The following is a 17,646-nucleotide window of genomic DNA, read 5'->3' on the forward strand; positions in this document are numbered from 1 at the left end:
CATTCTTCACATATTTCATTTAAGGAAATAATTTAAGCATCAAATTTAGTAAAATTTATACTTGATTACCTTTGCTTCTAGTATATTAACAGCAATATAGTAGCGTGCATCGCGGATATTGTCTGCAATATTTAATCTATCTGGAAACCTAGGAGGAGGTAGCCAGATAGCAGTGGCCCGACTGTCATGAAGAATTTCAACTGTATCAGAGTTTTGTTCTAGTTTCTTCACATAAATATCTCGCCCAAGTTTATTTTCTATTATAATCGACTGGAAATCATCTTCATCTAATGCCGAAAATGTCGATTCATCCCTGTCACTATGATGATCACCAGCTTCCTGCAAGAGTTTCAGTTACATAACATTACAACCTCTATAAACCACCACAAATATGAAGATGCTAGAGCTGTTTTTACCTCATTTATCTTTGCTGCTTTCTGATCAAGCTCCCTCTGTCTCTTCCACGAAGTGAGACTCTCAGCAAAAGTATCTAGGTTGGCAGCGCTGACATTAAGATTCAACACACTGGTAGCAGCAAAGCGTATTCTTTTACCCAACGCAGGAAACTGATGCAGGTTCGTATCATAAGTTTCAAACCTCCAAAATAAAAGAACAAGTCAGCCGTCAATTCCAATTGCACTATGCATAAGATGATCATTTGAATAATACTTCTACAGAACAACATTAATGAAGATGTAGAAACAATCATGCATCTTATCAAAAGCATTGAACAGCAATCCATAAATGCAATAAATTACTTGAAGATTCCATCAAAAGGCTCCACCATGGGTTCCCAAGACTCTAATTGCCGATTGAAAGTTGATGCAGCCATTGAAGATATAAACACAGCATTCATTGCTTCAAATCGGCCGTGAGTTACAAGCTTAATATTAGTAAAGGTCAAATCTAGGAATGGAGTCATCTGCAAGGTGGTTAACATTAATCAAAATACATAGTATTGGCCAAAGGAAAATCGATAAAATGCACTCAATATGCTACGTTAGGGGATTACCATTCCTCCCAAGCTGTCTAAGACGGTAACTGATAAGCACCTCAGCTTCATTTCAGATGTCACGTTTTCACGTGTCTTTGGCTTGGCAAAATCTCCAATAGCAAACGCCAAACGACTTGATGGCTTCTTTAAATCAGCACGTGCCAGAAATGTTGAGGCCTAAACAAAAAGCAGAATTATATGTGTACTCCCGTAATTCAATCTAGGAAGTAGGAAGTTCTACTACTTTCTAGACTTTATGCATAGACTGTTAATAAAATGTGCAAGTAGTTACAGGATAAAAATCAGTAAAACAATAATTTCAACCTGATTCTGAACTTTCCATAAGCTCCAGCAGTGAGATCCTTTTGAACTCGATGATCTAGAAACAGGCACCTCAACTATACTAGCCGGTCCAGCAAGATCTAGTCTTGGACAGCAAAATGATTCAACTCGTGGGGGCTCATCGGTTCTAGTTACAATACATCCCATTGCCACATAACCTGGAGGGGGAACTGGATACCAAAAGAATGCGTCATCCACACCTTTCCCTACCACGTGAGCAACTCTCGTATATTGCACAGGTCTTGCAGAGATCACTGGATTATCGGCCAAAAATATTATGCCAAGAGTAGGTGGCTCCAACCTGAGAAGTGAACATAAAAGGTTAGGCACCTAGATTTTACAGACCATTGTTACACAGGAAGGTTTAGAAGCCAACCCTTCCGTTATGCAGTCACCCAAAATGGCATAACCAGGACGGATTATCGGCCGCCAAATGGACACTGGACGACGGAACTCTCCACCCTTGTCCCACCAGATCCTCTCAAAGTTTGGGACGGACATAAAACAATTATGTGATCTTGAGTATGATCTAATGACGTCCCACCCACTTGAATTCGAATTTTGCCCACTTCCTTGTGAAACAGTAGATTCATTATTTAGATTGGGCTTTGCGGCAGGCCTTTCAGAAGAACGGTGATGCCAGTATCCTCCCCATTTAAGACAATGAACCAGATCATAACATATCTCTTTTGGAGGACAATCAACGGAAGGACTGGCACAGAAAGTCCCAAGCATGGTATCGAGACGCCAGATGCTAAATCCCGACGGGAAACGACCATTGCAAGGCACATGATACATACATTCCGAGAAGGTTGTAGACGTCACAAGATCAGCTCGAAGGCAATAGACAACATGATTTGGTGGAGGTTGGTCTCCTGTATTTGCTACACAACCTAAGGCTATGTATCCTGCTGGTGCAACTGGCAACCACAAAGAACATTCTCTTTTACCATCTAAAGTCCCTTCACTTTTATCGAACTCTAAGATTTCAGAAAGCACTCTGATTAACTTAAAACCCGTAGGTTTTCTCACACGTCCATATGTGTTGCTCACAGCCATCATAGCCTCAGACGGAGGAATAGACCTGGGGATAACAGAAAAATCATACACATAATCAGTATCGCAGAACCTTTTTTCCATGGCACAGAAAAATCATGCACATGATCAGTATCGCAGAACCTTTTTTCCATGGGTACCAGAGGATATTGATTAAAGGACACAACGGGGTGTATGATATACGCAGAACTTTTGAGGTTAGGAGAAGTCAATGTGATTGACACTTGAAAAAATTCGATATGATTTGCGAGAAAAATGCATGACCCAAAATATAAGCTCACTCTGTCAAAAAGAAGTTCCATTTTCAGTATTTTTGATCATTTCAGAGATAAATCTCATCATCGTATAATATTACATAAATACCCTCAACTTGTCCAACTAACCCTTTATTTTGAATTTGCAATTATGTATTTCTACTCCTTGAATCGTACAACCTTTGTATTTTGGAAGGTAATTTTCAAATAGAGGGAGCAATATTTTAGTTCCCAGATACGCTACACAATGACATAGATACAATGCTGACCACCAAAAACAATTTCTTATAAAAATTACCTTGATGTCACACAATCGCCTAAGATAACATAGTTTGAAGGCGCACGGGGCCTCCAAAATGTGAGGTTGCATTTGGATCCATTTTCTACAAATGAAGCAAATACGACCAGATTAGCAAGAAACAACAAAACTTTGGTAAATTGCAAGCCACCGGACATAAATCATGAGGTCATTCTAGGTACCTTTTGGTGACACCCATATCCGTTCGAAGTTAGTACATGATGCAACAGGATTGGCATTTCCGAATTGCAACGCACCAGCTACCTGATTTTGGAGGTTAAGCAAGAGAGATATGATGCTTAAGGACAGATGAATGTGAATATCAGTACACATGAGTGACATATTGGTCTTGTCTTTCACCGAGGTATAAGCGCCTGAAACATCAACGGGGTTCAAAATTACAAGACCAGATCCAGCTTCTATAGTTAAGTCCTTCAGAACTGCCCGAATCCATGCATCCTCCTCATTAGATGCAAACCTGCACAAAATCCACCAAAAATGCAGTGTGCAAAGCCATTTTACTACCAAACAGTTTAACATAGTCCCCCCAGTCCGAAGGCACCAAGCTATTCAAAAATAGGAGGACAATGAACATATAAATAAGCATATGTGCATAAAATAATAAAAGGTTTGCTGGATATCAAAGCAAAAATAGAACAATATCATGGTAATTATGCATTAAGGTCTAACTTGGGGATTAGTTCTCTCTAACAGCTATAGCCTACTGTGTCACTTCAACACTTCACATGGGCATTGTATCCCTTATTTTACAAGATGAGTCTGTTTAAAAATAAAGTGGAGAATTAGATTTCCCCGATTTGTTGGTCCATGGAGCATGGATAGTTTGAATATTTTACAAGATGAGTCGTATCCGTACTTAATAAGTAGCTAAGATACGTGTCCAAGTGTAAGACCGTATCCATGTGTCGCTTAACTTTAAAAAAAAAAAAAAGTATAAACACTCCACTGTATCACATCTTAACACCGTGTCGGCGGATTCAAGTAACATAGATAGCTTATAGCCTTGTAGGCAATACTTTAGAAACAACATTAGTGAATTGGTTTTTTTTGTTAGAGGCTACCTAGCATTTAGGTCACTTTGCACGCGGATACGTGACATTATTTTTTTTGCCAAAGGTACCTCAAATTTATATATTTGTTAACAAGTACCAGTTGACGATTTCCGTCAAAAAAAGTCAAGATTCCGTCTTGACTTAACCAAAAACGTGATTGTTTTTTATAAAGATCCCATAATTACAGTTAATAAATATTTTGCATTTATCATTTACTAGCTTTAACTCTACCCTCTTAATCTCTACTCCTATCATCTAATCAGTCACCAACTCACAATCCTACTCACCATCTTGAACAACTATTTCCCATCACTAATGTTAATCACCCTTTCTACTACCCCCATTAACCTCGAAAATTGTCACCGAAGAAAGGGACGATGTCATACGCCAAATGTGGAGTTGGGGAGAATAAAAGTAATAAAAGGAGAAAGGGGTTAAGGAGGGAGGATAGAGAATAAGTGTGGGGATTAAAGTTGGAGAGGTGGAGAGATGTAAGGTGATTAAGGTAGAGGGTGGAGATTTGAAGTGATTGAGATGAGGGAGGAGATAACGTGATTGGGTTGGGAGATGGAGCGGAGATAGAAGGTAGTAAGTGGATATATAATGTGGTATCGGTGGAGGGGAGGATAATGCGTTAAATTAGATGACTAATTAGTTTTTAAGTAAGGGATTAAGGACAGAAGAAATCAAAATCACGTTTTTCATCAAGTCAAACCCTAAAGTTTGACTTTGTTGCTAGAAACCGTCAATTGGTACTTATTAGCAAGTGGAATGTAAAGTTTTGGCACTTTTGGGCAAAATAAATGTTAGGTACCTTCGTGCAAGATGGTGTAAATGTTACGTACCTTCTGACAAAAAACCTTAGTGAATATGTCGTCACAACACCCACGTTCATGTGTCCGAAGGCTAAGGCCACATGTCAACTATGATAACTTTTACGGATTGTTTCCACTTTGAGATCCTGATATTTGAGCAAATTCTACTTTGGTGCCTTAAGGTTTCATTGATTCCACTTTGGGGATTGGCATTTGGGGTTTTACCACTTTGGTGACTTGAGGTTTAAAATTTTTCTAATTATGGTGACCTAAGGCATAGACTATTCATATTTCATCTAGAACAGTGTTGTTTTTCAAAATAGTAAAGCGCAAAAAATACTCCTGCTAAAGTACTAAACTAAATTCCACGTAATTTTGAAAGAACTTAATTTATTTTACTTAATAATACGTGATATTAGGACAAGATTTGTTGGCAATAACCTTCAGGTCACCAAAGTGGAACAAGAGAAATATCAAGGAACCAAACTGGAACTAGCCCAAGATTCACGGGGCACAAAGATGGAAATAATCCATACAATTAATAATATCCTGATCTTTCGGACTGAATTCAACCCACATACAGGACTCCTGCAGTGGAATACGATGAGTGTGGTGTCTATGGAACTAAATATTGGGGAAAAGTAATGGCGGCATAAAAGGAGAAGTGGCAAAATGACTAAAAGGAATTCCAATTCCGTTGGGAGATCTAAAGGATAACTAAAAGGAATTCCAATTCCGTTGAATAAACTATTCAGCTTACCCGTTGAAAGAATGTACTTCTGTCATCCCATCAAGGAATTTATGGAAAATGCAAAGAATTTACTGAAAGAAATGAAAATATTGATAACCATGACTTGGCAGCCCAAATCCTATTCCCCCAAGCAAATATCCCAGTAATATGATTAAGAAAGCAAAAGAGATATAACTATAATGTAAACAAGAAAAAAAAAATCCAAAAACTTACATAAAGCTTAGATCAAATTTTGCTCGAACAAGCTTTTCGCTATATGGTGAATCATCCTGAGATGATTTAGTCCCATCATAGAAGGTCAATTCAGGAGAAACAACCTAGACACAAAAGCAGAACATATAAGCAACATTTAAAGGAATATCAAATTAATGATCAAAAGAAAGTTATATCATGAACTAATGTTTTACCTACACAATTCACATTAACACCAACAACAACAAAAGCATCACCCCAACATCTCAAAAATTCCGCCTATCGCATGGTAGGGGGTCGATGTACACAACCATACCCATGTGTTTTAAACAGGAAAGACTGTACACATAGACCCATTATGAAAAGTACGACGAGTTTTGCAACAATTGCCCACTACTTCATTATATCAAAAGCACTGACAGCAATTACTTTTGCCAGCCATTTTACTCAATCATACTCCAGGACCAAAAGATTGCGACTATTTAGTTCCATTGGAAATGAAAAAAAAAAAAAAAAAAAAAAAAAAATAGAATACTAAGAGATCTCCAATATATTTACATAATATCGTCATAATATCTTTATTGATTGATGTAAACTGCATTTCGAAAAGTTGTTAATTTAGTCTTCAAATTAATTGAGCCATGATTAGTTTACAAGCTCAAAACCGCAACATTTGAGAAATTAAATCTTTATTTTTTGATAAAAATTTGTTGTTATATTGATTAGATGTTAATAAAGGCGTGACACCCATATATAAAAGGAGAGCGAGACGATTAAACTTTCAAGCTATCATAAGGAGAAGAGAAGTTAAGCTCTCGTGAGAACGAAGCGATTTACTCCAGCTATAGAATAACCTCAAAACAAGGAATCGGAACAATTGACTCATAGAAGCAATGCCATTGAAAAAAAGATGGTCTCTTTCAATCCAAGTACACGACCGAATAGCCCAAGGAACCATATTCCTAACTTTGTTAATCCGTGTTTTTTTTTCATCCTTCACAACCAAGCTGAAAAAACCTCTTTCAATATGGCACATGGGATACCAGTCACGAACTACAATGGAGTACTATGACACGGTTGTATGGTTTATCATGGCTTGTTAATTTTATCATATCAGATCAGCCTAGCACAGTTTATTTTTGTTATATATTAGGCAAGGATAGGCCGTATCGGTCAAATAAAAGTTGCAAGTCATGGAATCCATATAACTACAATCCCTCTATTACCCTTCCCCGGCTTTAATCCACAACTATGTTTCAGTTCGTACATTGTCCATCCACTCTATCTCCCGCTTTACTTTTACCTACTTTCTCTTCTCTTCTCTTTCTCCCAATATTTAATCGCTTTAATTCAATTTGTACCATCTAAACGAGTTTTTGCCCTTGTTCATGTTGGCGGCTTCCCTTGTTTCAAGTTAACCAAGTCATAACAATCTGATGCTTCCCAATAATTTACCTCCATAGTTATTAATTTTGTAAAAAAAAATGACGACTAAACAAGTACACATTCCACCTTTTGATGTTGTTATATATGAGTAGTTGAAGTTGGAGTCAAGAACTCCACTCTAACCGGGATGAGGGTGTCACTCTCACGTCTCTTGTGCTATACAGGTGTCACCCATTGATGCCATTTCGACCAATACCCTCAAAAGTGATAATGAGGTCAAAAGCTCAACTGTAGAAGAACATGAATGGCTGGACTGGTGATCACTTTACTTAAGTTGGGTTAGAGAAAGTCGTGGTCCGGTAGAACCATGAAGTTGAATCTCATCACTAGAAATAATATCGAAATGACACCCTTATCTGGCAAATTAACATGATAAGTAGACTGTCAATACAGTGCACGTTCTACTTTATCAGAAGTTGAAAAACGTAACTGTAAAGAGAAATCAAGCAGTAACATATATTCTGGGAGATAAGCAGCAAATAGAACGACAAGCCAAAAAAGTAGCAAGCACAAACAAAGCCTCCGGTTTAACAGAAAAATGTTGCTATTAAACCATCCTACCTGAGCCTCAAAAGTAAAGCTTTGGGTCTTCTCCGAGCCATCAGCAGGAGAAGAATTTGATTCCTCAGATGATTCCTTCTTGCCTTCCAAATCTTTATCATCATCAGACAAAGCATTATCCAAAAACATAATTTCGACACCATCATCTGAAGCTGCTGAATAGCTGCTTTCATTGCTCAAGTATGTATACTTCCTCAAGAGGTTACCATTCTGCTCATTTAATAATACATTAGCCTTAATGAGCTAACAGCAAAATGCAAAACAACGCTACGTATTTCATGCGATAGCCTGCCTATGTCTAATATATAAGTCTACAACAATATGCTTGTATTTACCTCAATTTTCACATTCACAAACCGCAGCCTCTTTCCACGGCCGATAATAATTATAGGCTGAACACCTGACGGCTGATTTTCCTTAAAATCTGTATCCTCCTTCAGGCATATTGTCCTCCCACAACCATCATATAAATAATCATCAATCCCAGCAACATCAACAATCAGCTGTCTGCTTGGGGACAGCTGAATCACCTCTTCTTGCTGCGTGTGAACAGCCGAATGCAGTATAATGTTGCTACTCTTGCGGATAGGATCATTGTTTGGATCCATGAGTTCATCCCTTCCAGTTATTGCACCTAACGATGGCACAAAAAACTCTGCAACAGCAATAAGAAAATCAGGCACAACCAGAACCCTAGGTTGTTGAAGACGGACTACTGACGATTGGGAAGTTGCTCTCCACCGGTAGTCCAGCAGAACCATGGTTGACATTGGCATATCTGAAGCACAAGAAACTCCAGAATATGCTCTTGTCAGGTTGCTACTAACGGAAGGCGGATTGCTTCCAGAAGGAGAAGCTTGTTTGCCAACATCGCATGATGTTCCAAGCATGAGCCGCATTTCAGGTTTTGTATCAGGGCGAACATCCACAACAGAAAACTTTGGTATAGTGACGTAGAGGTCAGCCTCAGCCAAAGAAGTCATTCTGTATGACACCCAAAGACCTTCCAACTGTAACCAAAAGAAAAATTAGAAAAGGAGAAGCGGAATTAAATGGCAACGTAACAACTACAAGAAAAATTGAAGCTGATGTAAATTGGATACTGACACTGATATGTGCCAATGTTGACTCATCTTGCATTCCGTTACACAACTCTAGCAGAGCATAATTGATTTCAACAGCAAATATAGACACAGTTCGTGATAGAAAGTTCTGACTATTAGCATTGACTCTATCAACCAGCAACTTCATTGTATCTTGCGGATCAGACTTGCAAGCACGAAAACTGGGAGGAAGAGTTGGTTCTTCATTCAAATTTGTGTAAGCACAATTCAATATGACATTGTACTCTTTGTCTGACATAACACCGTGCAATGAATCAACCTGTGATCAAAAGGACGAAAAATAACAGATAAAATTATTGCCAAACAACTCAAGCAAATGGAACTGCAGCAAGGGATTGCTAGAAGACTCTCTCTCTCTCTCTCTCTCTCTCTCTCTCTCTCTCTCTCTCTCTCTCTCTCTCTCTCTCTCTCTCTCTCTCTCTCTCTCTCTCTCTCTCTCTCTCTCTCTCTCTCTCTCTCTCTCTCTCTCTCTCTCTCTCTCTCTCTCTCTCTCTCTCTCTCTCTCTCTCTCTATCTCTCTCTCTCTATCTCTCTCTCTCTCTCTCTCTCTCTATATATATATATCTATCTATATATATATATATATATATATATATATATATATATATATATATATATATATATATATATATATATATATATATATATATATATATATATATATATATATATATATATATATATATATATATATATATATATATATATATATATATATATATATATATATATATATATATATATATATATATATATATATATATATATATATATATATATATATATATATATATATATATATATATATATATATATATATATATATATATATATATATATATATATATATATATATATATATATATATATATATATATATATATATATATATATATATATATATATATATATATATATATATATATATATATATATATATATATATATATATCTATATCTCTCTATATCTCTCTCTCTATCTCTCTCTCTCTCTCTCTCTCTCTCTCTCTCTCTCTCTCTCTCTCTCTCTCTCTCTCTCTCTCTCTCTCTCTCTCTCTCTCTCTCTCTCTCTCTCTCTCTCTCTCTCTCTCTCTCTCTCTCCCCCTCTTTTTAACATCTGAATTTTTAACATCTGAATTTCTAGTTATGCCTTCCGATATCAATCTTCCAAGTCTATCAGCAACAAATTATTCTTTGAATTTTGACCGGCAAGCGCAATTTCGTTCAGCCAACTGAATCAATAGTACCCTTTTACAAAGTTCCTGAACTTTAAATATGTTAAAAGAGTTGCTAAAAACTAATGTATGCATCGTATTAATTACAGATATTAGGATTTCGATAATAGAAAACGTATTCATAGAGTAACGAAATTTGTATTCGTCAAATTAACAAGACCTTTGAGATGTTAGGAGAATCATCTACTCCATTCATCCACATAAAACTGATCACTCTAAAGCGCCACTGATTTTCAAGAAAACAAAACATAAAACCTTTACTGGCCCTATCTAAGTAAAACATATGCCAAACCCTCTGATTTTACTCGCTTGTATGTTTGTTTAATGGAGGTATTTGTGGATCCTACTGTAATATCTTCATTTATAAAGTCATCATTATTTTGATGGAGCAAGAAGCACACTGTGAAAATGTTGATGATATGTCCATAAGTACTCACTAACCACCACAATAATAACCGTGGATCCATCCACGAAACTTTGTATGTTAGTAACCACTCAATTGAAATTAAGAACTGAACATTAGCGATAGCACCGACTTAGATGATAGGAGTGCGAACAGACAGCATAAACATATTACCTGAACTTCAATGCCAAGAGTTGGAACCTTTCTAAAAACATCCCTCAGACTACGACGAACACAGACAACAAGTCCTTGACCTTCTCGAATCATTGGTCTTCCCAGACTACCATCGATTCCAACAGCTAAATTGATCCCTAGGATCTGCAGATAAATCAGACATTTAGTAGAAGACAGGATGCTGGTTACATTTGCACCGCAACAGAAATATAAATGGCAGAAGTTATGAACTAACCCATCCAATATATCAAAACACAGTTAACATAGCACAATTCAAACACACTCTGTTCTTTATTTACACCCAGATCCACGCGCAAAATCCAAATACCTTAGTGAGGATGAAGTAACATTTTTTTTATGATGTTTGTTGAATCTTTCTCGAGGACAGTAAATTTCATTAAGTGATAGTTGTTTTAGTTCAGCTTCACATGTGGCTCACAATATTACATTCAGCAGAGATTTGCTTGGTTGCAAAGGAACTTTTTCCTTTTCATGCAAAAGCAAATTTGAGTAAGATTTACCCATTTTTATTTTTCTAACTTCTATAGCAGCCTATACTTTTCCATCAGACAGTGTAGATAGATTAGGCTTACCTCGGCACGAAGCACATCAAGGTGGACGGCAGAAGGATCATTTTCAGGTACTCCGTGCCATCTAAAGCTATTTTGAATCTGGAGCTGCCCTAAGTCCAGTTGCATAAAGCTGAAGAATTGAAGCAGAATGACAATGTAACCGTATTTAAAACCGTTGTAAATTTGCACGAGTTGTCATAAAAGGGAGAAAATGTAGGCAGAGAAAATTGAGGACAATGACTAATAATCGAAGATCCAAGTGCGCAGCATAATGGACAAGGGGAGTTTTAAACCTATAAAATCCACTCACAAATTAATCATATCCCTCCCATTGCCCAAGACATTGGTTTCAATGTAAAGTATGGCATGTACTGTGATGCACAGGTATCCGGATGTTTAATGACAAGGTTAAGTAGACATAACTATAATCACATCTAGTTCAACCACATAACAAGAGCCCACTTCCAAAACACCCCTAAACATATTCTTGTTTCTAATTATCAGGGAAATTCATAAAATAAAAATTGCAAAGCCTAGTAAGCTTCATGTACATCGCATATCATGAACAAGTCCAAGGTAGCATGAGCAATGCATTGATCGAAGTATCGAACTATAACCACTAACCGTGTAAGCTACATCTCCCATAGGTTGAACCCTAAAAAAATCATTTTCAACATGAAGGCAATGACAATAACATGAAGGGAACATAGTGAAGCAAGGGTCATAATGAAGGTTAGTTGGGAATGTAACATGAGGAAAGTGGCACCACGACTAAATGAAAGACACTCGGCTACAGAAAGGATGCCTGAAAGACACTAAGCTACAGAAACTTGCAAGGATTGAGGTGTGCCCAACCCCAACAAGGAGAGAAGTACCTTTATCTGCCAACATTTTACAAACAAACACTGCAAACTTACACCACAGCTTAGAGGGGATATTTCAAGATACGTATGATTCCATTCAGAAGTTCAAAAGAGGAAACTAACTCTTTGCTCGTGGAATGCTTCGGGATTATTATGACTGGAGTCTCTAATGAAAGATCCAGCTTTATAGCTGTTGCCCCATCAATTTCATATTTTTGAATTATCCACTCCAAACCCCCAACTTTATCAACCATTTTAATCATCTCTTCCTTATGGGGGGTGGCAAGTTCCATGAAATACACTGATATCTGCAGGAATTTTGTTGCGGTGTTAGAAGAAAATCCTTAAACAGCACAATGAAGCTATCTCACAGCATATGAATAAACTATAAAGAGGGAACAGCTCATGCAGTTCATATATACCATTCTGAACATGCTAGCACTTAACACTAAAAACAAAGGTATATAGTTCTCACTAACCTCGCGAATAAACCTGTACAGGAAAACTAAGCGAACCGCAGACAAGCGACCACTAAGGCTATAATCATATCCTTCATAGTCATCATCTTCAGCACTGTAGGATTTGAATTCAAACTGAAATTGCAGCATATAGGTGGATTAAATGTCAATTCCACCAAGTACAACGGTGTATCACTCAAAAAATAACACAACCATTTTCCTACTGAAGAAGCTTACAAACACATATTAGTGGATTAAATGACAAGACGCATGTGCACAATAATACCACAGAGGATGCTTACCTTGATAAGCGATTCGGCACCTGGATTGCGGATGTCACACAGCCATTTCCAACAGTCATCTTCACCCAAAGACATATCACGAAGTCTGAAGTTTCCTAGTGTGCCCTCAATTGAAATAGAGCATGGGTGCACCTATAGGAAATATTTGATTTAAAACACACACCCGACAAAGAATACAAGATCACATCTGCCTGTTCTAATACAAAGCTATTTGTAGCACCGTAAAAAGAGTAACCAGCAATTTGACCAGTGAACCAGACACATTACTCTTAAACATCAACCACAAACTTCAACTAACGTCTAGGGAAATATTACCTTCATACCATTTATACTGATCCTTTTCAAGTTTGATGCTCAAATTTGACCTTAAATCTCTCCATATATACGGTAAGGTACACAGTCAGATTTGTCATGTCTAACTAACTATTTTCGTATCTTTTTTTAAGAAGTTGTAGCAATTATAAAATCAAAGCGCCAAAAAGAAAACGAAATACAAATGACAGGAAAGTCCTTATCAATTGTAAATGTACTACGATACTACATACCTGGAGGTGCAAAATAAAACTCTCTTGAATGAACATTGCGAAGTGAGAGCCATCCTCGTGATTAAGGAACACAGTGACACTATCTACATCCATGCTCAGTTTAAACACCACTCGCCCTTTCCCATAGCCAAACAAACCCTTAACAAATGCATCGCCATCATCAGGCTTCGTCGGTCCTCCGGCAGTGTCTATATCATCGCAAGTCATGGCAATGCTTTCACCATCAGCTCCACAATTGGCTGAACTGATATCCAGACCAAATTGTATCAAAGCAACAAGTGTTGGCCTATTACAAAAGAACTCCAGCTTGGACATACAAACACTCATCTGAAAAATTGAGATTAAATTGAGATTAAAAAAATACACTGTATACAAAAGCTAAAGCATTATCCCATCATTCGTTTTTTCACCCTCTACATAAATGAGAACCTGTGTGTCAATGCCTTCATACTCAGAAGAGTTAGGATCCTTGATCATAAATATAACCGACACAAAATCAGAGTTGTCACTTCCAAGAGCTTCGTAGAATATTTCTGATGAGGAACCATTGCCTTTTGCCAGATCCAGGCTAGAATTGAATACCTCCGAAGGATCAGATTCCAAATTAGGTGACTTCTGTAATACAGTACTCATATCTACTCCAGGAAAAAACTCTTGCAAAGCATCTTTGAAGTCATCTTCTTCCGTCAACATCGTGGCAATTTGGCCAGTTTGCAAATCAGTCAGAGTAGGGGAAGAGACAGTTTGTTCACTTTTCACAACTGAATAGACTAAATGCTGAGGCTTTTTTGTTGACCTACTTTGCAGTTCATCCTTAATTCTCAAAGAGTGAAGCTTCATCTTGGCAGTTAGGTTCCCATCAGCAAGAGTAACATGTACCTACAAGTGCACAAGAATCAAACACAGACTAACTCGTAATGCTTAGCTACAAACAAACAAAATGCCACTAATTGCAGCCCCAAAATCATTCACGCTAGTTGCATTTTTGTTGACCTACTTTGCAGTTCATCCTTAATCATTCACACTAGTGTGCTCTCAATCTGAAAGACATATCACGAAGTCTGAAGTTTCCTAGGTCCAACCTCTGTTAGCGTGGAAAAAAGGATGAAGAGATTTTAGGTGAGTTAGGTCACTGTCTCACTGATGGTCAGAGAATAGGCTATGTTACTCCAATAGTCAACTCTTCACATGGGTATGACATATAGAAAATCAAAACATGGAGATTTTTACAAAAACAGCCAAATTAGACAGTTGGACACTCACTCTACCCCGTGTTGGATACTTCTAATTGAGTTTGAGCAACAAAGAGGATAGGTCATTTGGCAGGAAAGAAATCTGAAGCCAGGGTCTTTGTTATGATGATAACTTTTTTTTGATAAGTAATATACCATAGAGGTGGTGCCTATCTACAAAACGAAACAATGGGGGTGATAGCTATATACAAAAAGACATCCTAAACACCACCCCCATATACACAATGAGAGACATAATTACGCTTTCCAAGTATCACGTATTATCTTATCTACAATAAAATAAAGACAACTTTCCGAAACTTGGCTAATTTTATTGATTAGTTATGCATGAGACTCCAGCGACTTGTTCTTCTTTTTAAAGCGTGCTCTTTGTAAATGATCTTCATTTGTAATCGGGAGCCAGCCGTTGGTGTCCTACTACATACTTTTTAATTACTCCAACAGCAGATGTTCATCTGCTAGGTCTGTAAAGTCATGAGGGGTGGTACTCATACCTGGGGGTTCAAACCCCGTCAATAGCATATTCCCTTGAGGCTCTCTTTACACCGAAAAAAATTGCTCCAAAAACAAAACAAAGAGAAACCAAGGATATGCACAGAACTTTAACATACCCTTTAGCATGACAAAAGTTTGTCGACAATACAAATTCAAACAATTATAATGAATTCAGTGCGAGTTCAAACCTTTCCTCCAATGCCAATCACCTCTGCAATAAGAGTCTCATCACGATTGTCTTTGGACTCCTCCCCGCACTAAAAATAAAGAACAAAAAACTGGTAAAGTCACTCCCTTTTCTTCTAACACGCAGCTTAAATCACTCTAAGGAAATCAGAAAGCATTGATATTTTGATTTTTGATAGAACATAAGTAAGAAAGCTTGTTCACAAAGACTGGGCTTGAAGGTCCCAGTCAATACCATAGGCTACATGAAAAAGCTAGTGAACCAAGTTAAATAGTATATGCCTATATTGCCGCCAACAACAACATTACCCCAGTGCCTCAATAGCTCCCGCAAATTGCGGGGTAAGGGATTCAGACGTACACAGCCCTACCCTTGTGTTAGCAACACAAAGAGGTCGTTTCTGAATGAACCAGGATGAAAATTGCGTCGAGAACAGCACCAAAGAACTGGTAATTCACGATATAAGATAAATAATGAATCAAAATTGGCAATCAGCTAATTCTGAGAAAAGCAGAAGGTAAAAGGAAACCTCGCCATATATAAATAGGTTGGTCTCTGCCAAGCTTCCATTAATCACGAGGTCGGCAGCCTGAGAATTAGCAGTTCGGCCATTATCTTGATCACCAATACTGTAGCTTGAATCCTCCAGGAGACCAATGGATAAAGTAGCCTGTTACACCACAAACTATAAATAACAGGCAATGGGAAAAAAATACTAATGAAGATCCACAACTTAGACGAATAATCAATTCTTACCGACGCTTGATATGTAGCCTTTACAAGCCCCTTCAGCCATATATGCTTGTCATCCTCATTCTGAAACTCTATAATCAATGTACTTGAGGATTCCAGAGCCTTCACACAGAAAAATGAAAGGAAGTGTTACAAAGCAGAACTGGAGTAGCAAAAGAAACTTTCTACAAACAAGAAAAAATCATAGCAAGAAGATAGACATTCAGCATCTAAAAATCTCATCCATTCTTGCATCACTCAAACGTTCTTGTTTAACTTTTATTTGAATTTAATAGTTCAGCTACGATGGGCTACCCTTATAGGGGAAAAAAGTATAGTGCAACAACCTGCATGACATTGAAGGAATCAAATAATCGCTTACTTTTTGAATGTCCATTCCTCTTAAACAGACAGCTACTGAAAACAGCGATCCACCTACATTTGCAGGAGGAACCTCAAAAACTTGTTTCCCAGCCATGCTGTGAATTTAAAAAATAGTCAATTCAAACTCATGGAGAGGCAAAACAAAGAATATAAGCATTACATATATATAATCACCAAGCATAAATAATAACAGCAGACCTAGTGCATCTCTGGTAGCAACGTGCCCTTTCAGATTCCAGAACATAAAGATGAAATCCTGATAAAACAACAAACGAAGGTTGCCATGCTGCAACAGAACTGCCTATTCCCTGTCACGTAGTTCATAAAGCAACACTTAAAAGAGGGAACCCCCATGATGAAAAAATATTCAAGCACATCCTCACGCAGGTACAATTATATGCAAGGACATACTTTCCAAACCAGGAACCTGGCTTCTGCTGCCATATCAGCTGGCTTCCAAGGAGCATGTTCAGGTTCAGAGACCTCATTCACAGTTTCACCACTTCTTTGATATGTAGTAAGGAATATACTTAGCAATTCCATAACCCTACAATATCTGGCTGGTGATATGTGAACCCCAAGATTTGGCACTTGAACTGAGATGCGTGTTGATGGAAATTTCGGATGAGGTACCTTTATCTAAAACAGTAACCAAAGGACAAAACTTACCTTAGCAAGAAACATACATAATTGGTATCAAACACTCATTGCTTTAAAGTTCAAGCTATGTAGTTCCAAAAACAGCTTTAAATTTTGATCAAGATTACAAATGGTAAAAAGAACTCGCAATCAAGGACGGAAAAGTCATCATTGTATAAAAAATGACTAATTAGAACGTCGGTCCAATTATTTTGTATAGATGAGTTAATTGAGTCCTGCCATATTCGGCCTTAGCCGGAAAATAAGAAAAATATCTATTCTAGAAAATAAGAAATGTGCACAACGAAAGATACCAAAGGTCAATGGTTCAATATAAAAAGGATAATTTTTCATTAGCGAGAAAAAAAGAAAATAACTATAATACACACTAACTGTATCATGCATTCAAAACACTTCAAAATTCGTACATCTAAGTGACATTTTTCTATCTTTGACAAAAAAAGTAGCACTAGTACAGATGCGCATGGGGACAAAGGG

The 17,646-nt window shown here is 37.4% G+C and overlaps 1 protein-coding gene across 2 annotated transcripts in view; it reads right to left on the bottom strand.

The window, feature by feature from the left end:
- LOC141623163 (uncharacterized) overlaps positions 1-17,646 on the bottom strand; it is a 50,532-nt gene that overhangs the window by 17,693 nt on the left and 15,193 nt on the right. For both annotated transcript variants that reach the window (XM_074439234.1, XM_074439233.1), the window contains exons 21-45: positions 16,921-17,148; positions 16,708-16,817; positions 16,508-16,604; positions 16,150-16,248; positions 15,923-16,063; positions 15,395-15,463; positions 13,888-14,337; positions 13,459-13,785; positions 12,914-13,045; positions 12,633-12,746; positions 12,277-12,461; positions 11,312-11,420; positions 10,719-10,862; positions 8,890-9,165; positions 8,118-8,792; positions 7,783-7,992; positions 5,797-5,900; positions 3,127-3,422; positions 2,945-3,029; positions 1,713-2,420; positions 1,319-1,637; positions 1,013-1,171; positions 759-922; positions 417-597; positions 70-339 (exon numbers count right to left, since the gene is read on the bottom strand). In XM_074439234.1, the coding sequence (XP_074295335.1) occupies positions 70-339; positions 417-597; positions 759-922; positions 1,013-1,171; positions 1,319-1,637; positions 1,713-2,420; positions 2,945-3,029; positions 3,127-3,422; positions 5,797-5,900; positions 7,783-7,992; positions 8,118-8,792; positions 8,890-9,165; positions 10,719-10,862; positions 11,312-11,420; positions 12,277-12,461; positions 12,633-12,746; positions 12,914-13,045; positions 13,459-13,785; positions 13,888-14,337; positions 15,395-15,463; positions 15,923-16,063; positions 16,150-16,248; positions 16,508-16,604; positions 16,708-16,817; positions 16,921-17,148 (5,652 nt within the window). The remainder of the gene's footprint in view (positions 1-69; positions 340-416; positions 598-758; positions 923-1,012; positions 1,172-1,318; positions 1,638-1,712; positions 2,421-2,944; positions 3,030-3,126; positions 3,423-5,796; positions 5,901-7,782; positions 7,993-8,117; positions 8,793-8,889; positions 9,166-10,718; positions 10,863-11,311; positions 11,421-12,276; positions 12,462-12,632; positions 12,747-12,913; positions 13,046-13,458; positions 13,786-13,887; positions 14,338-15,394; positions 15,464-15,922; positions 16,064-16,149; positions 16,249-16,507; positions 16,605-16,707; positions 16,818-16,920; positions 17,149-17,646) is intronic.

This window comes from Silene latifolia, chromosome X, assembly GCF_048544455.1.
Source record: "Silene latifolia isolate original U9 population chromosome X, ASM4854445v1, whole genome shotgun sequence".
NCBI classification, from domain to species: Eukaryota; Viridiplantae; Streptophyta; class Magnoliopsida; order Caryophyllales; family Caryophyllaceae; genus Silene; species Silene latifolia.